Source organism: Strongylocentrotus purpuratus, unplaced genomic scaffold (genome assembly GCF_000002235.5).
Source record: "Strongylocentrotus purpuratus isolate Spur 01 unplaced genomic scaffold, Spur_5.0 spur5_scaffold_17, whole genome shotgun sequence".
NCBI classification, from domain to species: Eukaryota; Metazoa; Echinodermata; class Echinoidea; order Camarodonta; family Strongylocentrotidae; genus Strongylocentrotus; species Strongylocentrotus purpuratus.
Window position 1 is genome coordinate 14085359 of NW_022145602.1, and position 17516 is coordinate 14102874.

At 39.3% G+C, this 17516-nt stretch overlaps 2 protein-coding genes across 2 annotated transcripts; both read left to right on the top strand.

Annotated features, from left to right (window-relative positions):
• The first annotated feature begins 6766 nt into the window (after positions 1–6766).
• LOC579279 (solute carrier family 28 member 3-like) lies at positions 6767–13498 on the top strand. The gene is made up of 6 exons (XM_030988232.1): positions 6767–6919; positions 8401–8592; positions 9884–10045; positions 11464–11720; positions 12436–12604; positions 13424–13498. The coding sequence occupies exons 1-6, from the start codon at positions 6767–6769 to the stop codon at positions 13496–13498; spliced, it is 1008 nt and encodes a 335-aa protein (XP_030844092.1).
• A 794-nt stretch (positions 13499–14292) lies between these two features.
• On the top strand, positions 14293–17162 carry LOC115925055 (solute carrier family 28 member 3-like). The gene is made up of 3 exons (XM_030988209.1): positions 14293–14458; positions 15549–15729; positions 16858–17162. Exons 1-3 carry the CDS (start codon positions 14303–14305, stop codon positions 16929–16931), a joined length of 411 nt encoding a protein of 136 aa, XP_030844069.1. The 5' UTR covers positions 14293–14302; the 3' UTR covers positions 16932–17162.
• The last annotated feature ends 354 nt before the right edge of the window (positions 17163–17516 follow it).

The following is a 17516-nucleotide window of genomic DNA, read 5'->3' on the forward strand; positions in this document are numbered from 1 at the left end:
AACTTTGTTTTATTCTTGTAATAACATGACACATAATGCATGAAGTAAATAAAATAATGTACCATAATACATCCGAAGATTTAGATATAAAAACCTAATATAGCAATTTTCTAAATAAATTATAACTCATGCTATACGAAATAGGTAAATGAGGTACTTGGAATGCAAAAGATATTCGTTTCGTCTAAAATAAATGACGTATTACTACTTGTACATATATGCGACCTACTATCAAATTAAACCAACAAAATGAGATTGTAATTTTTCGCCTTGTCGTTTAATACATTAGGTCGAATTCATATAATAAATATAGAGAAAATAAAAGGGTTGTATACTTATCTTTAATCAAATTGTATAATTTGTTTTCTTCTACTTTTGTGTTACATATAGTATCCAAAAGTTACCCCTCACTGCAATTATGTTTTTGGTGAACGAAGAGAAAATATCTATTATATCTTTATTGTCTAATCTCCGATATACATGATTTTTTTCTTTACATTCCAAGACACTAAAATTTTCTCCCAAATTGCAATTAAAAAAAAAAAAAAAAAAAAAATTCTCGTAAATCTTTATATTTATCACATTTCATAATTATATGGAATTCATCTCCTACTAGATTCATATTGTAGTCTTCACAGAATCGTAAATAGATTAGGGGCGTTTTTTCTGGTCTTTTATATCTTCCCATTTCTGTGTGCGCTCATTCGTAGTTTGGTCATTTAAATTTATATTTGGTAAATGAGATAAATACCTTTTTTGCTTGATTGTACTTTTAAATTGTCTGAAGGTGCTGAATTTATTTCCTTTATGGGTATTCCTATCATCAAAAAAAAATCCAGTTTTAATTGTTCATAAATTCTTCTTTCCAAATTAAGCCTTATGACATAGCTTGACAGTTTCTTTTGGAGAAATTGGTATATTTTAAGGGTTCAGTACGGTCTCATTTCCATTATCATGAATATTCAGTGAACTAAAGATATCCCGGATTGACATCAACCCATTATTACAAATTTTTTGTTTTCTTCAAAGGATTTATAGACAAGGTCATTTTAATCCAAATTTCGTATTCGTTTCCAATATCTTTTTTAGCGTGTTTATTGCCTTCCAATTTTGGATGAAACTGCTAAATTGCTGTATCTGCGGTTTACCCCTATGATATTTTACAACACTGAATGTGTACCTTCTCAAAATCGATTTCATAATAAAGTCCTGTTTTCCCTGTTTCTATTTGCATCAAAAAGGTGTAATAGGGTTTTAATACTGGGCGTATAAATACCGAAAGATTTATAAAGTTTAAATAATGCTGTCCCGGCCTTATCCGCTAAGTCCCTTGTCGCCGTTTTAAACGATCCATTATTACTAAAAACAATGCCTGAATATTTCATTTCCTTTGCCGAGCTAAGTTTTACCCCGTTTATTTCAATTTCACTGTTATCAATAAACCTGCCCGACTTATTACATATCATTATTTTAGTTTTGAAGACATTAATATTAAACATCCAGGAGTTACAATATTGAGTAAATTTATCGGGATTTGATTTGATTTGATTTATTTTTCCACTCAAATATCCACAAATTAAAATGACATAAACATACAATATTACAATATATAATAGAACAAATGAATTATACAACAGTATTGTATTCAGTTGGAGGTCGAGGTGGCGCCCTCTTCAAAATATTGGTTAAGCATTTGCCCAGCAAGAGGGGATTTAGAAATAGTTGCGAGTTCATCTACATACATTATGCAGTTCAAGTCCTTGTCATTTAGCGTTATGTGTTCTGTAACTGAGGTATGAAAAATATCTACACCATCATTTAAAAAAATGTTGAATAATGTCGGGCTAATGACACCCACTTGTTTTAACATCGGCGCCCTCATCTAGTTTTACATTTTTAATACATGTCATATAGCACTCTCAGAAAATTACAATGGCCCGATATCTTGTTTTAACATATCACCAAAGACCATCACTCCCTTCATGCAATGTTAACATTATGGAAAAAGTGAGTTTAAGTATTTATTAATTCAGAACTTAACCTGGGTTTCTCTTTTTTGAGACACCCTATAGGGTTTCAAAAGTCCAGGGGTCCGTTTCATAAAGCCTTTTTCTAATGACAAATGACAAAAATCAGTGACAAATCTGCTGATAACCAATCAGAAGCAAGGATTTCAGTAGCTTATAACGAAAACTATCATTTGTCACTGATGGCAAGTTTTATGAAACACCCCCCACGTATTTAGTCGATGCTAACCATGGGAAGTTGTTCGCATAGACATGGCCAAAGCGGAAGTCAATTCGATGTTGATCGACATGACATGAACAGCATGACATGAACAGTATCTGGGCGAACAACCTTCTTCATTGCCAAACAGTAAACCAACATTGGTCCTCTCTTTCATGTAGTTCTGCCCAAGACGCTGATATTATGAAAATCTGAATAAACTGCTTGTTTTCGAAGTAGCGACGCCATAGTAAACTGAAGACCATGCAATAGCCTATATTTTTAACAGGATAAAGAAGTCTAAACATACCTTACCAACTACTGCACTCTCGTGTATATGGAATACTGTGGTATTATCGATTTGGGTGAGTAGTATTTGTGCAATATTATATCATATGGTAGTTTACGTACAAGCAGATGCACGCTTTCTTAGCAGTCAGGTAAGCCTAGCAAATCGACCAACCAACTTCCAAATTGAACAGTATGTATGTTGTATTACTGATATCGAATGGTCAGGTTAGATCAGAGACGTGGTTAGCGCATGTCCCAAATGACCCCGAATATCCATTTTGAAATTATCATCACTCCTATATCGATGGAGGTGCTACATAAATGGCGTTTGTGCATAAATGAATAATGATCTTAAACCAGGGGCGGATCTAGCTTTTTGCTCAGGGGGGGGTTGACCAATAATGACGATGCGGAGCATCGTCCACGAGCCGCGAAGCGGCGAGCCGATTTTTTTGGGGGTGTTTATTTGAACCCCGTAAGTGATGTTTTCCTGGCATCTATTAACACAATGGAGACCATAAAAAGCAGTGCATGATAACGTCTTTTTAAATCAAGTAACAGTTAAATACACAGTTATATCCAGAGTTATCATGTGTTTGGTTAAGTTACCAGATGAGTTGAATATCTTCTCACAATATTTGCACTTGAAAGGGTTTCTCTCCAGCGTGCGTTCTTTTTTCTTTCTTTTTTTCTTTTTTTTTTTTTTTCTTTTTTTTTTTTTCGATTTTTTTTTTTTTTTTTTTTAATGTGGGGATTTTGGGGATGAGAATCGGCAACGCTGGCCTAGCTTGTCACTTCGGCGGTGGCCCGTGTCCTCAAAAAAGCTGATGGGGGGGGGGGGGGGCAAGGGACTCTGTGACATTTGTTCGCCCAACCCCCCCCCCCCCCTCCCCCCAAAAAGAAATAATAATAATAATAATAATAATAATAATAATAATAATAATAATAATAATAATAATAATAATAATAATAAATGAAATAAATACATAGAAATAGAATAAAATAAAATTACAAGTTTAAAAAAAAAGATAAGATTTAAAAAAATGGTCCCCGGATTTTTTTTTTTTTTTTTGGGGGGGGGGTTGCAACCCCCCCAACCCCCCTCCCCCCCCCCCCCTCTAGATCCGCTTCTGTAAACTCTCATGAGCACGTATCCAGTATTTTGTATCCGTGTGTTTTACAATTTGGTCTGCAATGACCTTTATCTGCTCATGCTCAAAGTCTGTTCTCTTCATGGTAGACGTCTCCTTAACAAGGGTCGAGAGAAACCCTTTTCACTGAATAACATTCACTCTGTTCGTGTCCCTCTCTACTCATATTGATTTCTAAGTGTTAGCTCTTTCGCTACCAAACTACACGAAGGAATCCCGACTTCGGATTTTCGAGTTATTATTACCACTAAACTTCGGAATTATCGGAGAAAGAAACAGAGGAAGGAAACGGAGATGATGACATCATTCCTAAACAGGGCGTTTACTTTAAGAGTGGTGTAGCCGTATTTATCGTCATGATTTATTTGAGCTTGAGTTTATTCATATTATACACTGTTAAAAAGCCTGCCATCAGCAAGTCAGCCGAGAAATACTTTTCAGCACGGCCGTGATAAACTATATGACATACAAATAGAAAATATCAATTGAATATAAAAAATTACTCTATAAGTGTAAACATAATGAAGTGTATATAACCTTTGCGAGATAGCTTATCGTTTTGGGTCTTTAAAGGGCAATTCAAAATATGTCATATGCTGAATTCTGACTTTCGTCTTTCAATCATAAGGTCGTGAGTTCGAATCCTACTCCAGGATGTAAATTTCTTTCAGCAAGAAATTCATCCACGTTGTGCTGCACTCCACCCAGGTGAAGTAAATGGGGACCTGGTAGGAATTTATTCCCTGAAACGCAGAGCTCGTGACAGCTGCTCTACTAAAGCCAGGGTAATGCTGCATTATTCTAGAGTGCTTAGAGACTTCTGATGAAGTTAAGTGTTAGGCGATATAAGCAAATATAACTATCATGAAATAAATAAATATAATCTACTGCGCTTCCCTTTAAGTTTTATATTTGTATTGAGAGCATTAACCAGTTCAGTCTAACTGAAATCACACAGGCTGCACACATCTATGGCTATTATGAGACTAGATTCAAACATATGGCTCCGTTTAGTCTCATTTCACAACGCCACCTATCGTCAGAGCATGGTCAGATTCAGCAGCCTAACATGTTAGCCTATGGACGTTTTTTTTTTTTAATCGTTACAAATTCATTTTTTGTTTAAACGAAAAGCACATCCACCCCGACGTACGTTATCACTAGCTCTTTCATTGGAGCCCTCATGTCTCACTTTTGAAATTTCACCCACCGTAATTTTTCAAAATAGGTTGCAAGCTCGTCATTGCCTATAATACACATGTGAAACAAGTCTAACTTTGGACTCAGTTTACCAAGCGATTTGAAGATTATAGGTCGAGCACACGAAACATAAAAAGCATGAATTATCATAGATCACTTCTGCCTATTTCGTTTTGTCCATTTCATCCAACCCCCACCGTAATTTTTCCATTTAGTAAAAGCAAACATTTTGCCGAGTTTAGCAAAAACATGAATATTCATGAACGGTCAGACAATACAGCCTTTCAGTACGTAACGTATAGTGAATGGGAATGTGCGATGATCCATGTAGGAGGTAGAGGTCAGTGGTTTGTGCTGGCAATGTTCACGCGAGCGAAAATGAGACAATCGGAGCAATATGTGTGACAGGAAAGTTTGGTCCACTCTTTTCATCTGTTTCTCCTCATATTTCGAATATAATTAAGGGCATTTGAAGAATAATTATTTTCCATAGAAAATCACAACTAAATCATTCATAACCCTTGTAAATTTGGTATATTTTTTAAATGGGGTTTTTCGTGATTCAAAAATAAAAGGTGGACTGGTTTAATTGGGGCTTCGTTGAATTATTTTAGATGTTAGCTTCATATCACAATTTCAAGAAACTTAAATCTGGACAAGTTAATTGTTCACATACTTAAAAAAATGTCACAACTTGTTAAGGGTATGGATGATTTAGTTGTTACCCGAATGTTCTTTCGTACTCTTTACAAAGAACAATACATATCATGAATTGTTCTTCATCTTAATCGGAACGTAAACATTATTTAAAACCTTTAAAAACACCTTTTGGTACGAATAAAAATGACTGATCATTTCATAAATTCGCTTTCGTTCTTTCTGCCTGACTCCGACCATGATTTTAATGAAGGCCGAAGACAACAGTCCGGATTCTTTAAAAATGGAAGAAAGATCCACCAAAGACGGATTAGTTCACGAAGATTCGACGGAAGCAGGGGAAAATACTAGCGAGCAAAGGGAAGATGACTTTCAAGAAAGATGCTTGAAGGTAGAATCATTAATATCCAGTATAAATATTGAGTTACACATTTCTGCATCTAGGCATCGTTTCACAAAACCGTCCTGAGTACAAGTTCACCGACAATCCATTGGCATGAGTGACATTTTAACACGCGTTTCCAAGGGATGTCGTTTAACTTGTACTTACGTATTGAACGTGAAACGATGCCTAGTGTATGATTGTGCTTTAATTCTCCCTTGTCAAACCAATGAGACAGACACGGACCGAAAAAAGAAAAAAAATTAAGTACCACTTGTACATCCACATATACGTTTGTTTATTCACATACATACACAAGAACATAAAGAACACGTTTCACAAAGGAAATACATTTATATACACATTTAAAGATAAACTTGAGTTATGGTTAAAAAAAAAAAAAAAAATTAATTATCACAGAATCTAACAAAACTTACACTGAATGTTCAAGATTACAAATAAATGTTATGTGCCAAACAATTTTGGAAGAAAATGTATACTGGCTAAGTAATGGGCATAGAAAGATAAGGAAATCAAGGTAGTACTAGCCCCGACACCATTTTTGTGTACAGTGGTTGCTACTTTACCAAGACTGGGCCAAATTTTGGATGATTTTGATGACTCCAGAATCTTGCATTACACACCAATACTTACATGCTGTATGATCAACTTTTCTGATCCATTCCACACCTTTTCTTTCACAATGCAATCGCAGTACCAGAACTCAACTGTATCTTTAAACTTAACGGATTTCATTTTATACCTTAAATAAACATCACAAGTTATTTCTCCTTTACCGAAGCGACATCACTTTATGTCTTTACATCCCCAAACACAGACAATCTTCAAGAAAACGGCAATGTTTACTTCGTTCTTCAAAAGGAACAAGTCGATCCTAAAGAACGCCCTCATTCTAGTACTGATATGTCTTTATGCCGCCTACCTCATCGTCGCGTGCATCAAGGACTTAGAAGCCGCCATCATCCTCGTCGCCCTCACCGGCGTCACCGTGGTCGTGTATCTGTATATTCTCATCCGGGATACAAAGGGGGAAGCCATTAATAACAGGTGTATGAAACCGGTGTGGAGGGTGATTGAGAAGAAATGGACTACATAAAATGGTGAGTCAACGGACCGTAGATCAAATGGATCCTTTCAGTCGTTCCACTACTGTTCGTTGGCAAGGCATTAATCTACGTATGCCTCTCTTCACCCATGTACAGGAATTGGACACATATCCCAGTAGTTGGAAGTAATCCCTTATGAGGTTTGCCCCTTAAGAATTAGTGCCGGTCAGCTAAAGTTATGTATAGTGCTTTGTAGGTGCCTTGATCATCCCCTCCGGTTCTGTACCATGGACTAAGAGTGTTGTTTACATTAAGCATTAATAGCATTTATTGTATAAGATATATCGACGTGCTTCTTAGAAGCGTTTTTAACATCGGTGGAAGTAGACAGATTTGAGTTTCAGATTTGAGGATGCTTAAGGTTTGCAAACATTTCAAATTAGTTGACTGTAAAATTGATATACATGTAAAATATTTTACTAACGCTACTTGATTTGCATCATAACAAGTGGAGCGGGCATAAGATTTGATTTTCATTTCTTATCTGACAGGCCTTTTATTGCTGCGTCACTAGTGGGATTTGGAGTTGTGCTGTACCTCGTAACTAGACATAATCCCACTCAGCTAATATCATTCGGCGGGCTAGTCATTCTCATTTTAATCTGCTACGCCTTCTCAACATGTCCAAGCAAGGTAGAAGCCACATTTTTATTTTTCAATTGTTTTCAAATTCCAGTTTATACAAAATGAGCCATATGGATTGAATAAATGTGAATTAGTAATAAGATTTCTCAGCTGGATGAGCACCATTTCTCTATGTTATGTGTTGACGGAGTTCAACAAAAAGACCACGTTTTTAATGTATGTCCAAATAATCTTTAACAAATCTGACAAGCAACACCAATCACCGACAGAATAATGAAATGTTACATTTTAAGGGGGATCTAGAATTTATTGATGTGGGTACGAGGACTCGATTGGGTATTTTGCACCTTTTTTTTAAGTGTGAAGGTTTTTTTTCCTGGAAGACGTCACCTTCCCAAATGTGCCCCTTCCTGCATGCGCCACTGCGAAGTCAACTTTACTACCCTTTCTTTGGTTTTCTTAAATAATCTCATTGACAAATTTGTTTTAAACACAGCTAATTTTTCGCATGTTCTTTGTTTTTTAGCATGTTGATCAAATGCAGATAATGTTTATTAAGTGCCAATATGGACTTTTAGATTATTTTGCACGTCGACATAGTGGACTGCCACGTGTGACGTCCTTTTAAGTCACCGTTACTTCCTTTTAAGGCACTGTCAGTTCCTTAAAAGGACGTCACACGTAGCTGTCCACTATGTCGCCGTGCAAATCTTAAAGTCCCTGTTATCATTATTATGTGACCGCTCCTTATTTCACTATTTTTTACCTTTTTTAATTACAGGTGAGGTGGAGACCAGTCATATGGGGACTTGTTTTGCAGTTTCTGCTAGGATTCTTCGTTCTCCGTACCTATGTCGGGTTGATTATCTTCGAGTGGCTCAACAACGTCATCGTACGGTTGTTCGGTTACTCCTCGGCGGGGGCGCTCTTCCTCTTCGGCGATGACTATCGGGAGCATTTCTTCGCATTCGCTGTACGCTCCTTTCTAATTTTAATCAAATAGATTCGAAACTTGTGCTTTATCCCAAGTTTGGAATCGTCATCGCGAAAGTAGTAACTTAAAGCTATAAGGGCAATCCAACCTTGAAAAAAAATCATTGCATGAAAGCAGAAAGAGAAGAAACAGAACGGTGAAAATTTGAAATAAATCCGCCCAATAACGAGAGATATGAATTCTCTAAATACAGTATATGGGAATCCTCAAAGTAGCAATTTATCAGTAAACTGTGGTGTAGTCAGGGACAACCATATTCGTTGTCGTGTACAAACATATAACTTATATCTGATTTCTCCTGAACACATTATTCCTTGAGGCACTCCTCTAAATAAATTATGGATAAAGTTATCACACGTTCTAGGGAACTCAATAAAGAATCATGATACCTCTTTGCATGCTCTAGTCTGCACCTCGTATCGTACGAATATCGTACAACTGGGCGTGGCTTATAGTTTGTGCACACTTTTTTATAGTCTGAACAGGCTGTCAAACAAGAACTGGCAATATTTGCCGAATTTTGATTGGTTGGTCGTCTTAAAAGGAGATGGTTGTAAGTTTCCACGTGCAGTAGGTCATAATTAAATCGCTGACACCAGACTTGGTGGAAATACCATTGATGGGTGTACGAGTCTCGCACACAGCGAACCCGTGGTCCCATCATCTCTCGGAGAGTCTTCGGGTGAGGGAAATGTAAGATATTGACTTTTATAGATGGCGTATTGGTGGAAAATGAAGGGCACTACATAAGGCCTGTTGGCCATAAAACTGAAAGCTAATCCTAATTCTGTTTGACAAAACTTGTTATTGTGTAAACACCCGGAAGGTGTCGAATCTCCCATGAAAGCCTACTACTATGTATGCGTCTTTAAATGCATCGTTTAACAATGTTAAATCTGAGATAGATGGCCCTACGTGTTATCAGTGTCTGTGATATGGTGTAACAATGAAGCCTTAAACAAATTGCGTTTCAAAATGATCACGAAGTGCCTCAAAAAATGTATTTTAAAAGAAATCTTTGAATAACCGGTTTTACCATACTCCTTTACCCCAATAGACTGTAGTGTTATAAAAACCGTTAGGAAAACGAATTTTTAAATTTCGATTTCTAATTATAAATATCTTGAGAATCAGACAGGCGATCGGCTTGTAAAAGTCGTGGGATTCCTGACTGACCTAAAGGTTAATAATTATGATTGCAGCTTGAGCTAAATCCAGGATTTGTTTTCAGAATCTGAGACAAACTTACCCAATCCCTTTAAAACTGCAGGTACTCCCCATTGTGTTCTACTTCAGTGCCCTCATCTCTGTCCTGTACTACTGGGGAGTCATGCAGGTCTTGATTCAAAAGATGGCCTGGCTCATGCAGAGAACCATGCAGACCACAGCCATTGAATCCATCAGTGCAGCAGGGAACATCTTCTTTGGCATGGTAAATATGCACAGGGGGGGGGGGGGTTCACAAAGACTAGGGTCGACTTTTAATTGGACTTAACTATGTCAGGCCATTCATGCCACTAGTTTCGTTAACCATTCCTGGCATTGGTTTCTCAAGAGACGTACAAAATCTACAGAATTTACGCTTTTTGATAGTTCATTATTGACAGGAAGAAATATTATCTAAAGATCATAATTGAGAGACCAATGGTGATAGCAACCAGTGGCATGAACAGCCTGTCATAGTTAAGTCCAACTTTAAGTCGATCTTAGACTTTGTGAAACACTCCTCAGGATTTTCTTCGATGGTTATAGAATTTTTACTATTTTATACTTTTGTTTGTTTTTGTTCTCCCTACATTTTTGCAGTATCTATCACTTTCTTAGCAGATACTAATTATCATTATGGCTTTAGTTTGTCTGGAATCGTCTAGGTGCACTTTTCCTGAAGTCCATTTATCATCTTCTGAACCCTCTTTTGTAAAGTTGTGTTAATCGATCCAGACTGATCCACAAGCCGTCAAATCAATCGCAAACTAGAAAACCCCTCTCTGTTTAGTACAAAGTTTAGATTGTTTATTAATCAATCTCAACTCTTTATAAGACGGGTCTGATGTGTAAACCGGTTGAATATCACGACATGAACACTGCTTTTGAAATACATTTGGTCGAGAGAAAAATTGTTTTAAAAATCCGTAAATGCACGTGTCTTTATTCGCCCTCTCTCGACAGCGTTAACGTAATAGCTCTAATGCCTAGGTCACATTTGCCGCGGCGGCCGTGCGGTCTAAAATATCTACGGCCAGTAGCAATTATAGGACCGCCGCAGCATTCCCACGGTCACATACGGTAGCGGTCACATAATTATGTTACGGTAGCCGAACGGCGTATATTGCATTTGTGGAGACAGAAAATCAGCGACTGCCATACGGTCTTTGAAGAGATGACACACGGTCGGTTTACGGCGTCCCTGCGGCGATTTGACAAACGCTAAGCCATACGCAAGGTAGCCGCCAGGTGCCCAAAAGGCTGCCGAAGGGGGACCATACGGCGACCGTGCGGCCAGACTGTTGCTACTGCCTCACCCTTACCGTACGCCCGACGTACGGTCGCCGTGGAACCGCTCTACGGCATGGCTACGGCGTGTCTAATCGCTACGGTGAACCTACAAATGAAAACAGTTATAACTCCGCGTTATAATCCCACGATGACCCGCACGGCCTGTAAAGATAGGGGATCTTCCTATGGTGACCCTGAGGCCACCGCAAATTCTCCGTTCAGCCGCCGCAAGTATCTCTCGATTTCGGGGGCATACGGCCGCCGTAACCTAGCCGTAGAGCAAATGTGACCTAGGCATAAAGCACTATTTTTGACGACAGCGGAATACCTCTATTTTGTCCTGACTGTTTACAGAGCGAGTCTTCGGTGATGATTGCGCCGTACCTGGATGTAATGACCAAGTCCGAGCTCCACGCGGTCATAACTGGTGGTTTGGCCACGGTAGCGGGCGCCACGCTGGGTGGCTACATCTTCGCGGGGATCGACCCCTCCCATCTGATCGCTGCCTCGGTGATGTCGGCGCCCGCCGCGCTGGCTATATCCAAGCTGGCATACCCGGAGACAGAGCAGTCGAAACTCATCACAGAGAGTGATGTAGAACTTTCGAAAAGGTACAAACATTAACAATAAAATAACGAGAACGACCTTAAATGAAGACAATCATATAGAATTTCGGGAAGAAAAAAAACCTTAAGGCCTTGTGCGTCAACTATTGAAGTAGTAAAAAAAAAATAATAAAGGCGTATTACGTAATCTTATCATGACTTCTATGGGAAATAACATAGAGAGTATTCAAATTGCCTTGAATCGATTTTTTTTTTATCGTGTTCAATTCCATTGCGTGTTTCACGCAATGGAACTATTAACTATGTTGAGAGGGGGTTAATATCGATGCTCTCCAACCTTTCATTCTTTCTCAAACTTGATCTCCCTTCGAAATCCTCTATTTCTCTCTTTGTCTCTCTATAATAATAATAATAATAATAATAATCCGTTTTTTTTTATGTAGCGCTCAATACACCGATCCAACGATGTGCCTAAGCGCTTTACAGATATATTATTACCCCGGTCATCGGATTCAGGCTTACCCACACACAATGTGTGCACATTTTCCACTCCCTGGGGAGCATTCCAGCCAGTCGCCATTTTACAGGCGCACACTTGCTCGTCCAACAACATGAACGTTCGTATCCTATCTCGGTGTGATTACCGTGGTGTGTGTAATTTTTTCCTGATTATCTACGTTGTCTCTTCACACGTTTCCTCCTTAGTTTCTGAGTTTCTTCCAATCTTTGTCATCAATTTTCTTGTCATCCTTTGTTCTAGAACTGAGCGAAACGTAGTTGAAGCAGCAGCAAATGGAGCGGCGATGGGCATATCACTTGTCCTCAACATCGCCGCCAACCTAGTGGCCTTTCTCTCCCTCCTTGCCCTCATCAACGCACTCCTCGGGTACTTTGGAGGGCTCATCGGTTATCCTCGGTTGACCTTTGAGGTAAATCAATCAAAATCGGCTGAATGACATATATTCTCCGTCGACAACTGCTTCGTGGTCGGCTTACTTCGGATCATCAGGTCATCTCGTCCCGACCTTTTGTGCAAATATGCCTCTTTATTCACCAAATATCTGGGGTAATCTTTGTGAAATAATACACCCTCTCATCTAATGGTTTGTTCCAATTTACCCGACAGTTTGTGAAAACCCTTCGAAAATCTGAGCAAGTTCGCGTCCTTAAAGGTACTATGTCCCTTTTGCAGCCAACCTCAAATTCTGTAGAACTTTGCAGGAATTATGAATATGTCATGTATGTCCTATCTGTGAAATTTAAATGTTAACAGTGTCCTCATATTCAAATTATGCAAGGAAACCCGTTTACTTGCTAGACTTCACTGTCAGACACTATTGAGTGACTGACTGGCTTTTTCTTTTTGGTAATAACATACATGAAAAGAGTTGTAAAGGGTACATGAGCAAATTGTCTACATCAATAACCCACTTGTTGTGATGGCCAAGATTAAACTGATTGAATCTTTGCACAGCATAAAAAATATGACCATTCGGTACAATTGTCTGAAAATCAAGACTATTACTTTTGGGCTCTATAGCCCTAAAGTAGATTTGACAACTAATAGTCATTATTTTCCCACTTGAAGACATTTTCAAGCCCCACCTTCTTTAGGGAAGTTCTAAATTAGTATTATCTTTCAAATGCAGTTTGAATTTAACTTTTTCATTTTTTTGGCCTGCAAATGGGACATAGTACCTTTAACGTGCATCTTCACATGCTGAGTTCCCGTTTTGGTTTCACGAGAGGTCATGAAACGCAGCCATCCGACCGAACGCGATGACCCGGTGATTCGAAGTGAGCATCCGTGGTCACTGATCTAGAACGGAATACTTATCTTTATCTCTTGACCAAACCGCCTCAACTACTCCAATCCTACCTCTCAACTTAAGTCTAAACACCACTTGAAAGCCCAATCCCAGCAATACATATTAAATTGACGAAATTTGACCCTACCCAACTAAACCTTACCTTGTGAGCGGTTCGAGTCCCGCCACGGCACTAAAGTCTGTTGACAAGATATTAATCTACATTTGCCACTCTCCACCCAGGTGATAAATGTATGGGTACCGGCAGGAAGGAATTCCTTGAATGATGTGAGCGCCGAAATTGGCTGCCTAACAGAGCTGGGGTAATAGTTGGAGCCCCTCGACCACCATGCATGGTGGATATGTGCGCTATAGCAATATCCAATATTCTTATTAATGTGCCTACCTTAACCTTAGCCAACTTGCAACCTAACTCTACATGTATTGATTTGCCCCCCCCCCCCTAAAATAATGGTGTCATGGAAGAGTACATCAGGAACAGGAAAGCAACGACTGATCAACTAGTCAACGACTAATAAGAGATGGTCATAGCTCAAATTTAAGAGAGGAGTGGTATTTAATAAAGTGGAGTGACCAACTTTTTGGCCAGTTGACGCTCACCCTCTCCTTCGGAACTTCCAGGGGAACAAATTATTCTTCCAGTTGGTTCACGGCACACGAGAAAAATCTGCGAAACTCCTCCCACCCCAGTTTTCCAGGTTTAGCTTCTCAATTATTTTAGATCGTGTTCTCTTAATTCACTTTGACCCGTCGCCTCTTTACCACTCTGTCTTCCAGTTGATCTGTTCCTACGTCTTCATGCCTCTAGCTTTCATCGTGGGAGTGGAGTGGGCTGACTGCCAGCTTGTGGCCGAGTTGATAGGTCTCAAGACCTTCCTAAATGAATTCTACGCGTATGGTGTCATGGGGCAGTACATCAAGAACAGGGACACAGGAGATGGACCAACGCTATCTGTAAGTGTAACCAAATCGTAGCAGTGGCGGAGCTCCATTGATGGCAAAAAAGGTTGATTAAAATTAAGTCAAATTGCTTTTAGAACTGTACAAAGTCGCTCTCCAAAAACGATATGGACGTTAGGCTAATAGATCAGTTATTCACAGTGTCATCAAGTTCTTAAGAACGGGTCATATTATCTGGTTGTTCTTTATTCCTTGATAGATGCAAAATGTATCAACCTGTGCTATTTTCGTTATCTATGGCTCAGACACCTTCCTCAGACCTAAACTAGCCGACAAATTGCCGTTTGGGCGATTGCCTTGTCATTAATGTGAGGCAACTGGTAGGCGTCCCTATCTGCGAGTACATTTCTGAGTAAAGTGTGTCTGAACCATGCAAATCGTAACTTCCACATGGTCAGTATTTTGGAATATGTCCCCGATGTCTTAAAGGTACTATGTCCCTTTTGAGGCCAACCTCAAATGCTGTAGAACTTTGCAGGAATTATGAATATGTCATGTATGTCCTATCTGTGAAATTTAAACGTTAGCAGTGTCCTCATATTCAAATTATGCAAGGAAACCCGTTTACTTGCTAGACTTCACTGTCAGACACTATTAAGAGACCGACTGGCTTTTTTCTTCTTTGATAATAACATACATGAAAAGAGTTGTAAAGGGTACATGAACATTTGTCTACATCAATAACGCACTTCTTGTGATGGCCAAGATTAAACTGATTGAATCTTTGCGCAGCATAAAACGTATGACCATTCGGTACAATTGTCTGAAAATCAAGACTATTACTTTTGGGCTCTATAGCCCCACCTCTTTCAAGCCCCACCTTTTTTAGGGAAGTTCTAAATTAGTATTATCCTTCAAATGCAGTTGGAATTTAACTTTTTCATTTGTTTGGCCTGCAAATGGGACATAGTACCTTTAACTTGCTAACATACCATGAATTTGTTTCTAAATTCGGAGGGTGCAATCAGTGTTTCATTTGCAGTATTGCCAAATTATAGTTTGTTGAAGTGTCTGGTACTGTTCTCACTGGCGTGACGGTGCATACTTAAAACTGCATAATAATTATGTCTCATTTGTTGTCAAGGTGCGGTCAGAGGTGATTGCGACGTACGCCCTCTGCGGTTTCTCCAATATAGGTTCTATCGGCATGATATTGGGAATCTTCGGCCCACTGGCACCCAAACAGAGAAAGGTCTTGTCCCCGGTAGCTCTCCGTGCCCTCTTTGCTGGATCCGTAGCTTGCTTCACCACAGCTTGCATTGCAGGTACGGTTCTAGGACACCTACCCCCTGGACATCCTACCCCTGATTACCACCCTCAGTCAACTACCCCCTAGGACAACTACCCCCAGACAACTCCCCCCCGGACAAATACCCCCAAGACAACTACCCCCTAAGACAACCATCCTCTAGGACGACTACCCCCCAGATAGCTATCCTAGGGGGTATAGTTGTCCTAGGGGGTGGTAATCCGGGGGTGGATGTCCAGGGGGTAGGTGTCCGGATACGTTGCAGATTGATTGATGTGTTTTTATTTGTTTGCAATGACCAAGAAGGTCCCTTTATATTAATTTAATTCTTTGATACTGCCACATCGTGACAAATTGCATTCGAAAAGATTTCACAAGCATGGCAGGAGGTGTTCACTATAGTTGGCACGTCTTATCTTCGATGTAATGACTATGGACTATTCCGTGCAATGTGTTCCGTACCGAACTAACGGTTCTTTCTACACCATAACAAGGTCATATCATGATAATTATCTTGAACGAGATATGACATTATGTTGTCAGGAACACCTTGTACTGAATCGCCTCGCCTCCCTTGGTTTCCATGACAAAAGTAGGGGAAAATTCTCAGATCAAACAACTGTATTATTTAAACAGTCAGCCCCGCCCACCCCCCCCCCCCCTAACACACACAAACACACATACACACACATCCACACACACACACACACTTCCATGTGAAAAAGCATGTTGCAAAACGGAGCAATCAATTTTAACCAGCCTCATTTTCATATCGATAGTCACACCGACGATACCTATGCCAGGGCCCGTCTTATAAATATACGATCAATCGATCGTAGTACTTATTTGCGATTTATATCAGTCGCAACTATGTACATAAGAGATAGGATACTCCAAAATAGTGCCTGATTAGAGGGATTTAGATTGATTTGAATCAATCGCAATTCTTTATGAGACCGGGCCAGTTTCATTGTGCCCTTTATTGTCCCAAAACCCGCGGTTTTAAGTCATAAATGACTGTACGTGTTATATTGTTTGTTGCAGACAGATAGACCATTTTAAGATATAATTTTGGAGGCCGTGCTATGGCAAGAAATGATCAGTGGTTTATCCAATTTCTTCTCCTCCACCTCTTATGCGACAGGCATCTTGTACGTGCCCGAGGAGTTCATACAAACCAATTCGACATCGACACCGTGGATGACTACCATGTATTGAGGGGAAAAGGATACGAGACGATGTTGAGGCTGAAATATACTGCATGCCCCTATTTAAATGACATATGAAAAACATACCTGCATACAGTGCCAGTGTCATAGTTGAGGGAACACGAGAGACACTTATTCAATTCTCCAAACAAAATAGAGGGGTGAGCAAAAAGAAAAAGAAAGGACAAACAAAAACGAGAAAAAAGACAAAAGGGAAAGGGTTGAGGAAATTCACCGCAGCCCCTTTTCCAATAAGTAGCCATGTAAATTCGCATTTCCTTTTCCCAGTATGGTGCCCCCTGTCGTGCCCCCTGTCGTGCCTCCGCCCCCTCAACGAATGGACTCGCTCTTCGCCACTGCCTGTAGGTATTATGTATCAGAACAGCTACCACCTGGCGGTCATCATTTACTAGTGAACTTTGACCCCCTCAGCAGGTCTATAATGATTATAATGATAATTATGATAAAGATAACAATAATAATATCAACAATGATAGTAATTATATTATCATTATTATAATAATATTTCATCACTTTTATTATTATTATCATTATCATAATGATTAACATTATCATTATTACTATCATCATCCTC